Source organism: Carassius gibelio, chromosome B23 (genome assembly GCF_023724105.1).
Source record: "Carassius gibelio isolate Cgi1373 ecotype wild population from Czech Republic chromosome B23, carGib1.2-hapl.c, whole genome shotgun sequence".
NCBI classification, from domain to species: Eukaryota; Metazoa; Chordata; class Actinopteri; order Cypriniformes; family Cyprinidae; genus Carassius; species Carassius gibelio.
In genome coordinates, this window is record NC_068418.1 from 3502417 (window position 1) to 3517335 (window position 14919).

General features: G+C 49.0%; 1 protein-coding gene, 9 non-coding genes and 2 pseudogenes across 10 annotated transcripts; all 12 read right to left on the reverse strand.

The window, feature by feature from the left end:
• On the reverse strand, positions 1-50 carry LOC128012696 (uncharacterized; annotated as a pseudogene).
• An 839-nt stretch (positions 51-889) lies between these two features.
• Positions 890-1053, reverse strand: LOC128012306 (U1 spliceosomal RNA). Its single transcript, XR_008182829.1, has one exon. It is a non-coding gene; the product is annotated as a U1 spliceosomal RNA (small nuclear RNA).
• Positions 1054-1427: 374 nt separating this feature from the next.
• Positions 1428-1618, reverse strand: LOC128012631 (U2 spliceosomal RNA). The gene has a single exon (XR_008183154.1). It is a non-coding gene; the product is annotated as a U2 spliceosomal RNA (small nuclear RNA).
• Positions 1619-2485: 867 nt separating this feature from the next.
• On the reverse strand, positions 2486-2649 carry LOC128012307 (U1 spliceosomal RNA). The gene has a single exon (XR_008182830.1). It is a non-coding gene; the product is annotated as a U1 spliceosomal RNA (small nuclear RNA).
• Positions 2650-3028: 379 nt separating this feature from the next.
• Positions 3029-3219, reverse strand: LOC128012633 (U2 spliceosomal RNA). Its single transcript, XR_008183156.1, has one exon. It is a non-coding gene; the product is annotated as a U2 spliceosomal RNA (small nuclear RNA).
• An 867-nt stretch (positions 3220-4086) lies between these two features.
• LOC128012308 (U1 spliceosomal RNA) lies at positions 4087-4250 on the reverse strand. The gene has a single exon (XR_008182831.1). It is a non-coding gene; the product is annotated as a U1 spliceosomal RNA (small nuclear RNA).
• Positions 4251-4624: 374 nt separating this feature from the next.
• On the reverse strand, positions 4625-4815 carry LOC128012550 (U2 spliceosomal RNA). Its single transcript, XR_008183074.1, has one exon. It is a non-coding gene; the product is annotated as a U2 spliceosomal RNA (small nuclear RNA).
• Positions 4816-5683: 868 nt separating this feature from the next.
• On the reverse strand, positions 5684-5847 carry LOC128012309 (U1 spliceosomal RNA). The gene has a single exon (XR_008182832.1). It is a non-coding gene; the product is annotated as a U1 spliceosomal RNA (small nuclear RNA).
• Positions 5848-6221: 374 nt separating this feature from the next.
• On the reverse strand, positions 6222-6412 carry LOC128012551 (U2 spliceosomal RNA). The gene has a single exon (XR_008183075.1). It is a non-coding gene; the product is annotated as a U2 spliceosomal RNA (small nuclear RNA).
• An 839-nt stretch (positions 6413-7251) lies between these two features.
• Positions 7252-7415, reverse strand: LOC128012310 (U1 spliceosomal RNA). The gene has a single exon (XR_008182833.1). It is a non-coding gene; the product is annotated as a U1 spliceosomal RNA (small nuclear RNA).
• A 374-nt stretch (positions 7416-7789) lies between these two features.
• On the reverse strand, positions 7790-7963 carry LOC128012645 (uncharacterized; annotated as a pseudogene).
• Positions 7964-8090: 127 nt separating this feature from the next.
• LOC128011142 (uncharacterized) lies at positions 8091-13461 on the reverse strand. The gene is made up of 2 exons (XM_052593268.1): positions 13301-13461; positions 8091-9433 (listed from the first exon to the last, which is right to left on the reverse strand). The coding sequence occupies exon 2, from the start codon at positions 9217-9219 to the stop codon at positions 8446-8448; it is 774 nt and encodes a 257-aa protein (XP_052449228.1). The 5' UTR covers positions 9220-9433; positions 13301-13461; the 3' UTR covers positions 8091-8445.
• Positions 13462-14919: the final 1458 nt, after the last annotated feature.

A 14919-nucleotide genomic window follows, 5' to 3' on the forward strand; every position in this document is an offset into this window, starting at 1 on the left:
GATAAGAACAGATACTACACTTGATCTTAGCCAAAAGGCCGAGAAGCGATGCTGCTAAGACGCCCATCTCGGCTTTGGTAAGTTTTGGGAGACCTAAAAACGCTGGGGGATGGTGGTAGCCTCCCCTGTCTACAACGTCACCGGGCCTCGTCCCGATCGGCCTGACGGAAAGTACGGCATCGCTCGTAACTCCCAAACGGTTGGTCGCAGAGCCACGTGCCTTATGTCATCGGAATCCTTGGCTCGAGCCGAACGAGACGCAGGTCTCAGATTGGCTCGTCGCTCTGACGAAATTTTCGGGTATTTTGGATTTTGTCGAAAACCTTCTTTTGCAACCTAGCGCCAGGTATTTGGCCCAGTCCCACCCAAATCAGCACAGAAAGCTTCTCTGGAGTCTGACTGTCAATAATCATCCAAAAAAAGAGGAAATTTCCATTCACCTTGGCGAGGGGACCTCAAAACGTGCTAAGGTGGCGTGTCCGAGGTGGCTCGAATGGCTATAACTCCGGGAAGGAGTGAGATCCCTTCACCCAAATCGGCACACCTGTGCAGGGGCTCAGTCCGAGGCCAGGTGAAAAAGGGCGCGGCGACAGGCCACTAGGTGGCGCTGTAAGCGACAACAAAATTAATACGAATCGAAAAAAAAGGACAAACAAACAACATGGAGACAGATACAGCTAGGCTGCAGTCAGTCCAATCTACTTTCAAAGTAAGGTCTGCGCTATGTTCGAACTAAACTACCCACCAGGGTCTGATTTTTCAAGAGCGTAAGTGACTTTGTTTCACAGGCGCACAACACGTATCTCGCATGTGACAGAACTCCCCATTCTGAAATGGAAATAAATAAAAAACTGTAAAAACCTCTTCTGCTTTGTTTCACCAACAATTTCAGGGGAGAGCGCGAACGCAGTCCCCCACTACCATAAATTATGCAGTCGAGATTCCCGCATTTGGGGAATTCGCAGGGGTCAGCATGGCCGGAGTGCAATGGACAAGCCTCGCCCTGGGTGAACCGCCTTCTTGATCATGGTGTCTCCCCTGCCAGGTAAGTATGAAGGCCCAGGCGGTCAGCCAGAGGTCTGATTTGCATCTCTACCATCCTCACCAACGGTTAGCCCTCCGCCCCCGCTCCAGGAAAGGAAGGACGGGTGCCTTCCGTTACTGGCCTGGAAACTGCCAAGCTCATGGGCCGGTGCTTCCCAACGCCAGTTTTAGATGACTCTCTTTAAACAAACACACCTGATTCGATGCACCACCTCGTCTGTGAAAGACTTCAAGACCTCAGGTGGGTGCATCGTTAGTGGAAGAGTCCAAGACCCCAGGAGGACACATCAGGAAAAAAGTTTGCAATAAACCACAGCATCTGCAATGGCAGCTCTCATTCCTTGTTCTGCTATTCGACACAATAAATGGCAATCCCCAAAAAGGGAAAGCACACCGTTCCTGGAGACACTGCAATACCAGGCCGATGCATGGAGTGGACGGAGCAAGCCCCGGCTCCAGCTCCGTGATCTAAAAATCCATTTAATATGTAGTCCCCGGATGGGGGCCGTATCAGATATTAAACTGATAAGAACAGATACTACACTTGATCTTAGCCAAAAGGCCGAGAAGCGATGCTGCTAAGACGCAGCAGGGAGGAAGCCGGACACGGCGATGCCCATCTCGGCTTTGGTAAGTTTTGGGAGACCTAAAAACGCTGGGGGATGGTGGTAGCCTCCCCTGTCTACAACGTCACCGGGCCTCGTCCCGATCGGCCTGACGGAAAGTACGGCATCGCTCGTAACTCCCAAACGGTTGGTCGCAGAGCCACGTGCCTTATGTCATCGGAATCCTTGGCTCGAGCCGAACGAGACGCAGGTCTCAGATTGGCTCGTCGCTCTGACGAAATTTTCGGGTATTTTGGATTTTGTCGAAAACCTTCTTTTGCAACCTAGCGCCAGGTATTTGGCCCAGTCCCACCCAAATCAGCACAGAAAGCTTCTCTGGAGTCTGACTGTCAATAATCATCCAAAAAAAGAGGAAATTTCCATTCACCTTGGCGAGGGGACCTCAAAACGTGCTAAGGTGGCGTGTCCGAGGTGGCTCGAATGGCTATAACTCCGGGAAGGAGTGAGATCCCTTCACCCAAATCGGCACACCTGTGCAGGGGCTCAGTCCGAGGCCAGGTGAAAAAGGGCGCGGCGACAGGCCACTAGGTGGCGCTGTAAGCGACAACAAAATTAATACGAATCGAAAAAAAGGACAAACAAACAACATGGAGACAGATACAGCTAGGCTGCAGTCAGTCCAATCTACTTTCAAAGTAAGGTCTGCGCTATGTTCGAACTAAACTACCCACCAGGGTCTGATTTTTCAAGAGCGTAAGTGACTTTGTTTCACAGGCGCACAACACGTATCTCGCATGTGACAGAACTCCCCATTCTGAAATGGAAATAAATAAAAAACTGTAAAAACCTCTTCTGCTTTGTTTCACCAACAATTTCAGGGGAGAGCGCGAACGCAGTCCCCCACTACCATAAATTATGCAGTCGAGATTCCCGCATTTGGGGAATTCGCAGGGGTCAGCATGGCCGGAGTGCAATGGACAAGCCTCGCCCTGGGTGAACCGCCTTCTTGATCATGGTGTCTCCCCTGCCAGGTAAGTATGAAGGCGCAGGCGGTCAGCCAGAGGTCTGATTTGCATCTCTACCATCCTCACCAACGGTTAGCCCTCCGCCCCCGCTCCAGGAAAGGAAGGACGGGTGCCTTCCGTTACTGGCCTGGAAACTGCCAAGCTCATGGGCCGGTGCTTCCCAACGCCAGTTTTAGATGACTCTCTTTAAACAAACACACCTGATTCGATGCACCACCTCGTCTAGATGCACCACCACTTCAAGACCTCAGGTGGGTGCATCGTTAGTGGAAGAGTCCAAGACCCCAGGAGGACACATCAGGAAAAAAGTTTGCAATAAACCACAGCATCTGCAATGGCAGCTCTCATTCCTTGTTCTGCTATTCGACACAATAAATGGCAATCCCCAAAAAGGGAAAGCACACCGTTCCTGGAGACACTGCAATACCAGGCCGATGCATGGAGTGGACGGAGCAAGCCCCGGCTCCAGCTCCGTGATCTAAAAATCCATTTAATATGTAGTCCCCGGATGGGGGCCGTATCAGATATTAAACTGATAAGAACAGATACTACACTTGATCTTAGCCAAAAGGCCGAGAAGCGATGCTGCTAAGACGCAGCAGGGAGGAAGCCGGACACGGCGATGCCCATCTCGGCTTTGGTAAGTTTTGGGAGACCTAAAAACGCTGGGGGATGGTGGTAGCCTCCCCTGTCTACAACGTCACCGGGCCTCGTCCCGATCGGCCTGACGGAAAGTACGGCATCGCTCGTAACTCCCAAACGGTTGGTCGCAGAGCCACGTGCCTTATGTCATCGGAATCCTTGGCTCGAGCCGAACGAGACGCAGGTCTCAGATTGGCTCGTCGCTCTGACGAAATTTTCGGGTATTTTGGATTTTGTCGAAAACCTTCTTTTGCAACCTAGCGCCAGGTATTTGGCCCAGTCCCACCCAAATCAGCACAGAAAGCTTCTCTGGAGTCTGACTGTCAATAATCATCCAAAAAAAGAGGAAATTTCCATTCACCTTGGCGAGGGGACCTCAAAACGTGCTAAGGTGGCGTGTCCGAGGTGGCTCGAATGGCTATAACTCCGGGAAGGAGTGAGATCCCTTCACCCAAATCGGCACACCTGTGCAGGGGCTCAGTCCGAGGCCAGGTGAAAAAGGGCGCGGCGACAGGCCACTAGGTGGCGCTGTAAGCGACAACAAAATTAATACGAATCGAAAAAAAGGACAAACAAACAACATGGAGACAGATACAGCTAGGCTGCAGTCAGTCCAATCTACTTTCAAAGTAAGGTCTGCGCTATGTTCGAACTAAACTACCCACCAGGGTCTGATTTTTCAAGAGCGTAAGTGACTTTGTTTCACAGGCGCACAACACGTATCTCGCATGTGACAGAACTCCCCATTCTGAAATGGAAATAAATAAAAAACTGTAAAAACCTCTTCTGCTTTGTTTCACCAACAATTTCAGGGGAGAGCGCGAACGCAGTCCCCCACTACCATAAATTATGCAGTCGAGATTCCCGCATTTGGGGAATTCGCAGGGGTCAGCATGGCCGGAGTGCAATGGACAAGCCTCGCCCTGGGTGAACCGCCTTCTTGATCATGGTGTCTCCCCTGCCAGGTAAGTATGAAGGCCCAGGCGGTCAGCCAGAGGTCTGATTTGCATCTCTACCATCCTCACCAACGGTTAGCCCTCCGCCCCCGCTCCAGGAAAGGAAGGACGGGTGCCTTCCGTTACTGGCCTGGAAACTGCCAAGCTCATGGGCCGGTGCTTCCCAACGCCAGTTTTAGATGACTCTCTTTAAACAAACACACCTGATTCGATGCACCACCTCGTCTGTGAAAGACTTCAAGACCTCAGGTGGGTGCATCGTTAGTGGAAGAGTCCAAGACCCCAGGAGGACACATCAGGAAAAAAGTTTGCAATAAACCACAGCATCTGCAATGGCAGCTCTCATTCCTTGTTCTGCTATTCGACACAATAAATGGCAATCCCCAAAAAGGGAAAGCACACCGTTCCTGGAGACACTGCAATACCAGGCCGATGCATGGAGTGGACGGAGCAAGCCCCGGCTCCAGCTCCGTGATCTAAAAATCCATTTAATATGTAGTCCCCGGATGGGGGACGTATCAGATATTAAACTGATAAGAACAGATACTACACTTGATCTTAGCCAAAAGGCCGAGAAGCGATGCTGCTAAGACGCAGCAGGGAGGAAGCCGGACACGGCGATGCCCATCTCGGCTTTGGTAAGTTTTGGGAGACCTAAAAACGCTGGGGGATGGTGGTAGCCTCCCCTGTCTACAACGTCACCGGGCCTCGTCCCGATCGGCCTGACGGAAAGTACGGCATCGCTCGTAACTCCCAAACGGTTGGTCGCAGAGCCACGTGCCTTATGTCATCGGAATCCTTGGCTCGAGCCGAACGAGACGCAGGTCTCAGATTGGCTCGTCGCTCTGACGAAATTTTCGGGTATTTTGGATTTTGTCGAAAACCTTCTTTTGCAACCTAGCGCCAGGTATATGGCCCAGTCCCACCCAAATCAGCACAGAAAGCTTCTCTGGAGTCTGACTGTCAATAATCATCCAAAAAAAGAGGAAATTTCCATTCACCTTGGCGAGGGGACCTCAAAACGTGCTAAGGTGGCGTGTCCGAGGTGGCTCGAATGGCTATAACTCCGGGAAGGAGTGAGATCCCTTCACCCAAATCGGCACACCTGTGCAGGGGCTCAGTCCGAGGCCAGGTGAAAAAGGGCGCGGCGACAGGCCACTAGGTGGCGCTGTAAGCGACAACAAAATTAATACGAATCGAAAAAAAAGGACAAACAAACAACATGGAGACAGATACAGCTAGGCTGCAGTCAGTCCAATCTACTTTCAAAGTAAGGTCTGCGCTATGTTCGAACTAAACTACCCACCAGGGTCTGATTTTTCAAGAGCGTAAGTGACTTTGTTTCACAGGCGCACAACACGTATCTCGCATGTGACAGAACTCCCCATTCTGAAATGGAAATAAATAAAAAACTGTAAAAACCTCTTCTGCTTTGTTTCACCAACAATTTCAGGGGAGAGCGCGAACGCAGTCCCCCACTACCATAAATTATGCAGTCGAGATTCCCGCATTTGGGGAATTCGCAGGGGTCAGCATGGCCGGAGTGCAATGGACAAGCCTCGCCCTGGGTGAACCGCCTTCTTGATCATGGTGTCTCCCCTGCCAGGTAAGTATGAAGGCCCAGGCGGTCAGCCAGAGGTCTGATTTGCATCTCTACCATCCTCACCAACGGTTAGCCCTCCGCCCCCGCTCCAGGAAAGGAAGGACGGGTGCCTTCCGTTACTGGCCTGGAAACTGCCAAGCTCATGGGCCGGTGCTTCCCAACGCCAGTTTTAGATGACTCTCTTTAAACAAACACACCTGATTCGATGCACCACCTCGTCTGTGAAAGACTTCAAGACCTCAGGTGGGTGCATCGTTAGTGGAAGAGTCCAAGACCCCAGGAGGACACATCAGGAAAAAAGTTTGCAATAAACCACAGCATCTGCAATGGCAGCTCTCATTCCTTGTTCTGCTATTCGACACAATAAATGGCAATCCCCAAAAAGGGAAAGCACACCGTTCCTGGAGACACTGCAATACCAGGCCGATGCATGGAGTGGACGGAGCAAGCCCCGGCTCCAGCTCCGTGATCTAAAAATCCATTTAATATGTAGTCCCCGGATGGGGGACGTATCAGATATTAAACTGATAAGAACAGATACTACACTTGATCTTAGCCAAAAGGCCGAGAAGCGATGCTGCTAAGACGCCCATCTCGGCTTTGGTAAGTTTTGGGAGACCTAAAAACGCTGGGGGATGGTGGTAGCCTCCCCTGTCTACAACGTCACCGGGCCTCGTCCCGATCGGCCTGACGGAAAGTACGGCATCGCTCGTAACTCCCAAACGGTTGGTCGCAGAGCCACGTGCCTTATGTCATCGGAATCCTTGGCTCGAGCCGAACGAGACGCAGGTCTCAGATTGGCTCGTCGCTCTGACGAAATTTTCGGGTATTTTGGATTTTGTCGAAAACCTTCTTTTGCAACCTAGCGCCAGGTATTTGGCCCAGTCCCACCCAAATCAGCACAGAAAGCTTCTCTGGAGTCTGACTGTCAATAATCATCCAAAAAAAGAGGAAATTTCCATTCACCTTGGCGAGGGGACCTCAAAACGTGCTAAGGTGGCGTGTCCGAGGTGGCTCGAATGGCTATAACTCCGGGAAGGAGTGAGATCCCTTCACCCAAATCGGCACACCTGTGCAGGGGCTCAGTCCGAGGCCAGGTGAAAAAGGGCGCGGCGACAGGCCACTAGGTGGCGCTGTAAGCGACAACAAAATTAATACGAATCGAAAAAAAAGGACAAACAAACAACATGGAGACAGATACAGCTAGGCTGCAGTCAGTCCAATCTACTTTCAAAGTAAGGTCTGCGCTATGTTCGAACTAAACTACCCACCAGGGTCTGATTTTTCAAGAGCGTAAGTGACTTTGTTTCACAGGCGCACAACACGTATCTCGCATGTGACAGAACTCCCCATTCTGAAATGGAAATAAATAAAAAACTGTAAAAACCTCTTCTGCTTTGTTTCACCAACAATTTCAGGGGAGAGCGCGAACGCAGTCCCCCACTACCATAAATTATGCAGTCGAGATTCCCGCATTTGGGGAATTCGCAGGGGTCAGCATGGCCGGAGTGCAATGGACAAGCCTCGCCCTGGGTGAACCGCCTTCTTGATCATGGTGTCTCCCCTGCCAGGTAAGTATGAAGGCCCAGGCGGTCAGCCAGAGGTCTGATTTGCATCTCTACCATCCTCACCAACGGTTAGCCCTCCGCCCCCGCTCCAGGAAAGGAAGGACGGGTGCCTTCCGTTACTGGCCTGGAAACTGCCAAGCTCATGGGCCGGTGCTTCCCAACGCCAGTTTTAGATGACTCTCTTTAAACAAACACACCTGATTCGATGCACCACCTCGTCTGTGAAAGACTTCAAGACCTCAGGTGGGTGCATCGTTAGTGGAAGAGTCCAAGACCCCAGGAGGACACATCAGGAAAAAAGTTTGCAATAAACCACAGCATCTGCAATGGCAGCTCTCATTCCTTGTTCTGCTATTCGACACAATAAATGGCAATCCCCAAAAAGGGAAAGCACACCGTTCCTGGAGACACTGCAATACCAGGCCGATGCATGGAGTGGACGGAGCAAGCCCCGGCTCCAGCTCCGTGATCTAAAAATCCATTTAATATGTAGTCCCCGGATGGGGGACGTATCAGATATTAAACTGATAAGAACAGATTTTTCTTTCGAAAAAGTTTTATTGTCACCATTTACATTTTTTCCATTTGCATTTTTTTTTTTTTCCCACAACATTTTCTTTTTAATCACACATTAAAACAAGCAATATAATGTATAATAAATACACATGGTAAAATGAAATAAACAATCATTTTTAAAAAGCATTTGATTAAAACCACAGTGTTTTGCTTGTTTTTAAAAGTCCATTATTGAGGTGTGTTTAAAAGGTGCGGTCAGTTCCAAAAGTAAAATACAAATTTTTAAAAAAAGCAAACAAGCCTCGTATATATATGTTAATAAAACCTCTTTCATAATAAAACAATAAAAAACACCAATTAAAAATCATCTATTGTGCAAGACCGGGGGTGAGTCCTTATCAAGTGGGTCATCACCCCACTCTCCAGAACAGGGACATGAGATGCTACTTTATGGACTCAGCGGAGATCCCCTCTCCTCCGGCCCGCTGGCCCGCTGTTCCCGTAGCCAGAGTGGTGAGGGTGCATCTACGGGCGGCCAGGGTCGGTGCCTGCCGGGACCCTCTCCGTGCGACCCCGGCCCCCCCGTCCGAATATCGTCGTCCGGTACCCCTGCAGCATTGATGTTACCTTTAGCTCGCATGCATGGAGGGTTACCGTAACGCGCTTCCCCACCAGCAGGTTTCTGGTGGCCCAGATGGCATCCTTGATGACGTTGAGGGTGAGCCAGAGCGAGGTAAATTTCTGTGCCGTCAAGTCCTTCAAGCCCCGGCCCACCCCAAGGATGGCGAGCTGGTACCCGAACTGGGCCCCACCCGCTGGTAGGCACGGGAAATACAGGGGGCCGGTCTTGGCCCACAGGTCCCGCGCAGTGCTGCACTCCCAGAGCAGGTGGTGGACGGTCTCTGGGGAATTGCAGCCGGACCGCGGGCAGATGGGGTTTTTGGCCATGCCTCTGGAGTGCATAACCGCCCTGACCGGGAGGATCTCATGAGCCACCATCCACGATAAGTCCTTGTGCCTGTTCTGGAGAGCGGGGTGAGCCGCGTTCCGCCAAACTTGTTTGGCCTCACTTGGTGTGAGGCCCGGAACTGGACTCACCGGTTCCCGGTCCTGCACAACAGAGATGAGAGACTTGTGTTGAGTTAAAATGGTGACATCTTCACTCTCTAAAAGGTATTTCTTTAAAAACTTTTTTATAAAACTGTACTCTTTGGGCAAGTTAAAAGACACTGGGGTTTTCAAGTCCACTGGTAAAATTTTCAGTGTTCGTAGGTAAGACCCCATCCAAAATCGCGCCATTGCAGCCGTCTTGTTTTCTTTGGATGGGGTCGTGGCATAACTAATGTGCAGGGCGGTGAAGCGGCTGCCTAAAAACAGGTGGGGGTCTGGGAGGCCTTTTCCACCGTTCTCCGGCCTTTTCTTGATGGTCTCCCTCTTCAGGCGCTCCCACTTGGACCCCCACAGGAAGTAAAACACCGCCCTCTCCAGTTTCCCCAGGAACCACCGAGGGGGGCTAAAAACAGAACAGACAAGTAAAATCAGAGGTAAAATCACAGATTTAAAAATTAAAACCTTGCCTTCCATCGTCATCTGTCTTAGTCCCCAAAACCCCAGTCTTTTCCTAACTTTCCCTAACAAGTCAGTCCAGTTTTCCCGTCCACCCCCGTCTTTATCAAATTTAACGCCTAAAATCTTAAAATCGTTGTCTTTAAAAACCAAATCAAGTCCTCCTGTGTCCACGTCTCCCCACGGCCCGAAGAGCTGGGCCTCGGACTTGTTTCTATTGAGTTTGGCGCCCGAGGCCCGACCGTACCAGTCAGTCAAGTCCAGTGCTCTTCGTATTGATAAAACGTCTGTGGCTAAAAGAGTTACGTCGTCCATATATAAAACACAGGTCGCCGTCAGTCCCCCCGTCCCAGGAACGTCCAGTCCTTTGATCCATTTGTCCCTTCTCAAGATCTGTGCCAGTGGCTCGATGCAAGCCACATACAGAAGAGGAGATAAAGGACATCCCTGACGGACACCACTGTGTATGTTCACAGCTTTGGAAAGATGCCCATTTATTAGAATTTTGCTGACTATTCCCTTGTACAGCAGTCCCACCCAGGCTATAAACCTCTTTGGAAACCCCATTTTCTCCAGAACCTGGAAGAGGTACTGCTGCGAGACTCGATCAAATGCTTTTTCAAAATCTAAATTTAGGACTACTAGCCGAATATTTCTGTCTCTCGCGTAACAGATGGTGTCTCTAATCAGCACTAGGTTGTCTGTTATCTTTCTTCCGGGCACAGAACAAGCTTGATCCGGGTGAATCACGTCCTCTAAAACAGTTGACATGCGTGTTGCTAAAACTTTGCTAAAAAGTTTATAATCGAAATTTAAAAGTGTTATGGGTCTCCAGTTTTTTAAGTCAGTCCGGTCACCTTTTTTGTGAAGTAAAGAAACTATCCCTATTCTAAAACTGTCTGGAAGTCTGTCGAGGGTCTCAAACTCTTTAAAAACTGTCAAAAGCTCTTGTCCTAAAATATCCCAAAATGTTAGATAAAACTCCAGGGGAAGTCCATCCACTCCTGGGGACTTCCCCCTTTTAAAACCTCCAAGAGCTTTTTGGGTTTCTAAAATGTTCAAATCTTGGGCTAAAATCTCATTTTGACAGTCAACCCTTTTCTCAACAAAATTTAAAACTTCTTTTACGGTGTCTGAGTGTACCTTTTTAAAACTATATAAAGCCCCATAAAATTTTTCCACATCCTCTAAAATCTCTTTTGTTGTGTTAACCTCCCTATCCCCTGTTTTAACCCTGGTTAACCCCCCACCCCTTGTTATTATTTTCTTAAAAAAATATCTGGTACACTTTTCCCCTTCTTCAATTTCTCTCTCTTTGCTTCTTAAAAGGACCCCTTTACTTTCTATATTGGCTAAAACTGACATTTCCTTTTTTACATCCTGGATTTCAGTGTTAAAATCAAAACCATTATTTAAAAGATTAAAATACCTTTGTAGTCTTTTTTGCAACCCCAACATGCATTTCTTTTCCCTACTCTTCTTTTCTTTCCCTATCTTTCTAAAAAACTGTCTCGTCCGGTCCTTTACCATCTCCCACCACTGTGCACGTGTATCATAAAAGTCTTGGAGGGTCTGCCATTGGCTGAACTGTTCCCTATATTCTAAAATTACATTCTTGTCTTCCAACAGGGAACAGTTCAGCTTCCACAGCCCTCCCCCTACCGTCATACCCATGGGCAGTGAAAGGGTGCAAGACAGCATCATGTGATCAGAGAAAAAAAGGGGGGTTAATGTAGCATCGGTTGGCGGGCAGTCCCTTGTAAACACGTAGTCGATTCGAGAGGCTTTGGTACCGTCACCACTGAACCAGGTGAAGCCCTCCTCTCTTTGATGCAAAATTTTAAAACAGTCGACTAAATTAAAATCTCTGACTAAACCCTGCAATAAAACCGACGTTTTGTCCACTCTGAAATCCTCCCCTACCCTTTTCCTGTCTGTTTTAGATAAAACACAATTAAAATCCCCTGCTACCATTAGGGGAGCCCTACCTAGCATGTGGGGTTGCAAGTCTTCTAAAAGCTCATATCTTTCGTTCTTTTCCGTAAAACCATATACATTAAGAACATTAAAATCCCTGTCTAAAAAGGTCAGATTTACTAAAAGTGCCCGGCCTTGCCTCACCACAGTGCTGCCCTTCACCAAGATGTTAGGATTATTAATTAAAACCGCAACTCCGTCGTTTTTGTTAAAATTTGATCCGCTCCATATGGAGGCTCCTGCGGACCATAGCTCTTCCATTTTTGTGTACCTAGTTAAAAAGGGCAGAGAACACTCTTGTAATAAAAACAAATCTGACTTAAAAGATTTTAAAAGGGACAAAATACTCTGTGCTCTAATGGTGGACCTCACACTTCTGACATTGATAGTAGAGATGGTGAGGGCCATGAGCAGTAGGGTAAAAAAGGTATGAGGCATTTAAAACAGAAGACAATAAAAAGACTACAAAAATATGATTAAAATCATGTTACATCTTGTAGCATTTGTCTTTCCTTTTCCCCAGATGAGCTGAGGTCAGGAGGGCAAATGCCTGTCGCTTCAGAGGCCACAGAGGGAACCTTTTGTGGCTCCTTTGGCGTTGATGCTGTTAGCTTAATGTGCAAAAAGGAAACCTCATTTGGGGACTCTAGGGGCCACATGCGCTCCAGATCTACCGAGTCGGAACTATCGAGCTTATATGCTGCCCTAGATTTTTTCTCCTCCGTTACAATCAGAGGAGACCCCGCAGGCCTTTTTTGCACCTGAGCATTAGGGAGTGAACACTGTGTCTCACTCCCGGTGGATTCTTCCACCCCATCCGAAACTGTTACCAGTGACTCTTCCTCACTTTCCTCTCCTTCCATTACCATTTCCTGTTCCGTTGCCTCCGCCCCTGTGGCCGCCCCACTTCCTCCTTCCTGCCCAATCCCTGAGGCCGGCTGGGAATTTGAAATTCCCGCCAAAACCTCAGGGACCGCCTCCTCTCTCCTTTGTTCCTTTGTTTGTTGCCCATGTGGGGCGGCCATTTTTAGCTTGTTGGCAAAACTTTTAGGGCAGTCTCTGTAGAGATGGTTTGTTTCTCCACAAAGATTGCACCGTCTGCCATTGGTACAGTCATCAAAACTGTGACCAATTTCTCTACACTTCCCACAGATTAACTCTTGGCATGCTTCAGCTAGATGACCAAACCTTGCACACTTTCTGCAGAGTTTGGGCATTCCTTGATAATGTATGTAGCCTCTGTTCTCTCCGAGCACAATCATGGAAGGCAGATGCTTCAGGCCCTGGTAGCCCCCAGCGTCTTCCCATTGTTTAATGGGAATTCGCCAGGAGCATGTCCAAATGCCATCTTCATCTAACACTTTGACAGGCTGGCCTCGAACAGTGCAAAATCTACCCAACCAAACACAAATATCATCTCCAGTCACGGTTTCATTGAACATCCTGACAATCACAGTTTTAAGTGTGTTATCAGAAAGTTTCTCAACAGTGAACATGGAGAACTGGGCTTTAACTGATTCAAACCTTTGCCAAAAGTCATTAAGTAGGGAAGCGGTTTTAAAACTAACATCAAATCCTTTGTTCAAGGGCAGAGTCATCAAACAATTCAGGTCGTCACATTTAAAAGCTAGGGTCTTTTGGATCAGCTTCCTGGAAAAGTCCATACGGGACATTCCCAGGAGCTTCCCCTCACCCTGCCTGAATAAAAAACGCACGCTGTGGTGCCTCCGCACGCCGGCACGGGCAGCCGACATGATGGAGGCACCAACAGCCTAAAAACTTAAAACAACAATAAATACAACAATAAATAACAAAATAAATAATTAAAAGACCTCACCTTAAAACTTGTTGGAGCCCGAAGCAGCAGAGTTCAATATACCTCTCAAAGTTGTGTGACTCAAGATATGAAACGATCTCGAGTCAGGAAACCTCCAAGAGGCGATCGCAGTCTCAACCGTCCGACAAGATACTTGATCTTAGCCAAAAGGCCGAGAAGCGATGCTGCTAAGACGCAGCAGGGAGGAAGCCGGACACGGCGATGCCCATCTCGGCTTTGGTAAGTTTTGGGAGACCTAAAAACGCTGGGGGATGGTGGTAGCCTCCCCTGTCTACAACGTCACCGGGCCTCGTCCCGATCGGCCTGACGGAAAGTACGGCATCGCTCGTAACTCCCAAACGGTTGGTCGCAGAGCCACGTGCCTTATGTCATCGGAATCCTTGGCTCGAGCCGAACGAGACGCAGGTCTCAGATTGGCTCGTCGCTCTGACGAAATTTTCGGGTATTTTGGATTTTGTTGAAAACCTTCTTTTGCAACCTAGCGCCAGGTATTTGGCCCAGTCCCACCCAAATCAGCACAGAAAGCTTCTCTGGAGTCTGACTGTCAATAATCATCCAAAAAAAGAGGAAATTTCCATTCACCTTGGCGAGGGGACCTCAAAACGTGCTAAGGTGGCGTGTCCGAGGTGGCTCGAATGGCTATAACTCCGGGAAGGAGTGAGATCCCTTCACCCAAATCGGCACACCTGTGCAGGGGCTCAGTCCGAGGCCAGGTGAAAAGGGGCGTGGCGACAGGCCAGTAGGTGGCGCCGTAAGCTGAAAAATAGGGAAAATGTAATGTAAAAAGACAATCAAACAAAGATGAAAACACCCGAAACACTGCGGGATCGTAGTACCCTCCCCTGTCTGCAACGTCACCGGGCCTTGTCCCGATCGGCCTGACGGTGGAACTGCAGCGACGGAAAGTACGGCATCGCTCGTAACTCCCAAACGGTTGGTCGCAGAGCCACGTGCCTTATGTCATCGGAATCCTTGGCTCGAGCCGAACGAGACGCAGGTCTCAGATTGGCTCGTCGCTCTGACGAAATTTTCGGGTATTTTGGATTTTGTCGAAAACCTTCTTTTGCAACCTAGCGCCAGGTATTTGGCCCAGTCCCACCCAAATCAGCACAGAAAGCTTCTCTGGAGTCTGACTGTCAATAATCATCCAAAAAAAGAGGAAATTTCCATTCACCTTGGCGAGGGGACCTCAAAACGTGCTAAGGTGGCGTGTCCGAGGTGGCTCGAATGGCTATAACTCCGGGAAGGAGTGAGATCCCTTCACCCAAATCGGCACACCTGTGCAGGGGCTCAGTCCGAGGCCAGGTGAAAAAGGGCGCGGCGACAGGCCACTAGGTGGCGCTGTAAGCGACAACAAAATTAATACGAATCGAAAAAAAGGACAAACAAACAACATGGAGACAGATACAGCTAGGCTGCAGTCAGTCCAATCTACTTTCAAAGTAAGGTCTGCGCTATGTTCGAACTAAACTACCCACCAGGGTCTGATTTTTCAAGAGCGTAAGTGACTTTGTTTCACAGGCGCACAACACGTATCTCGCATGTGACAGAACTCCCCATTCTGAAATGGAAATAAATAAAAAACTGTAAAAACCTCTTCTGCTTTGTTTCACCAACAA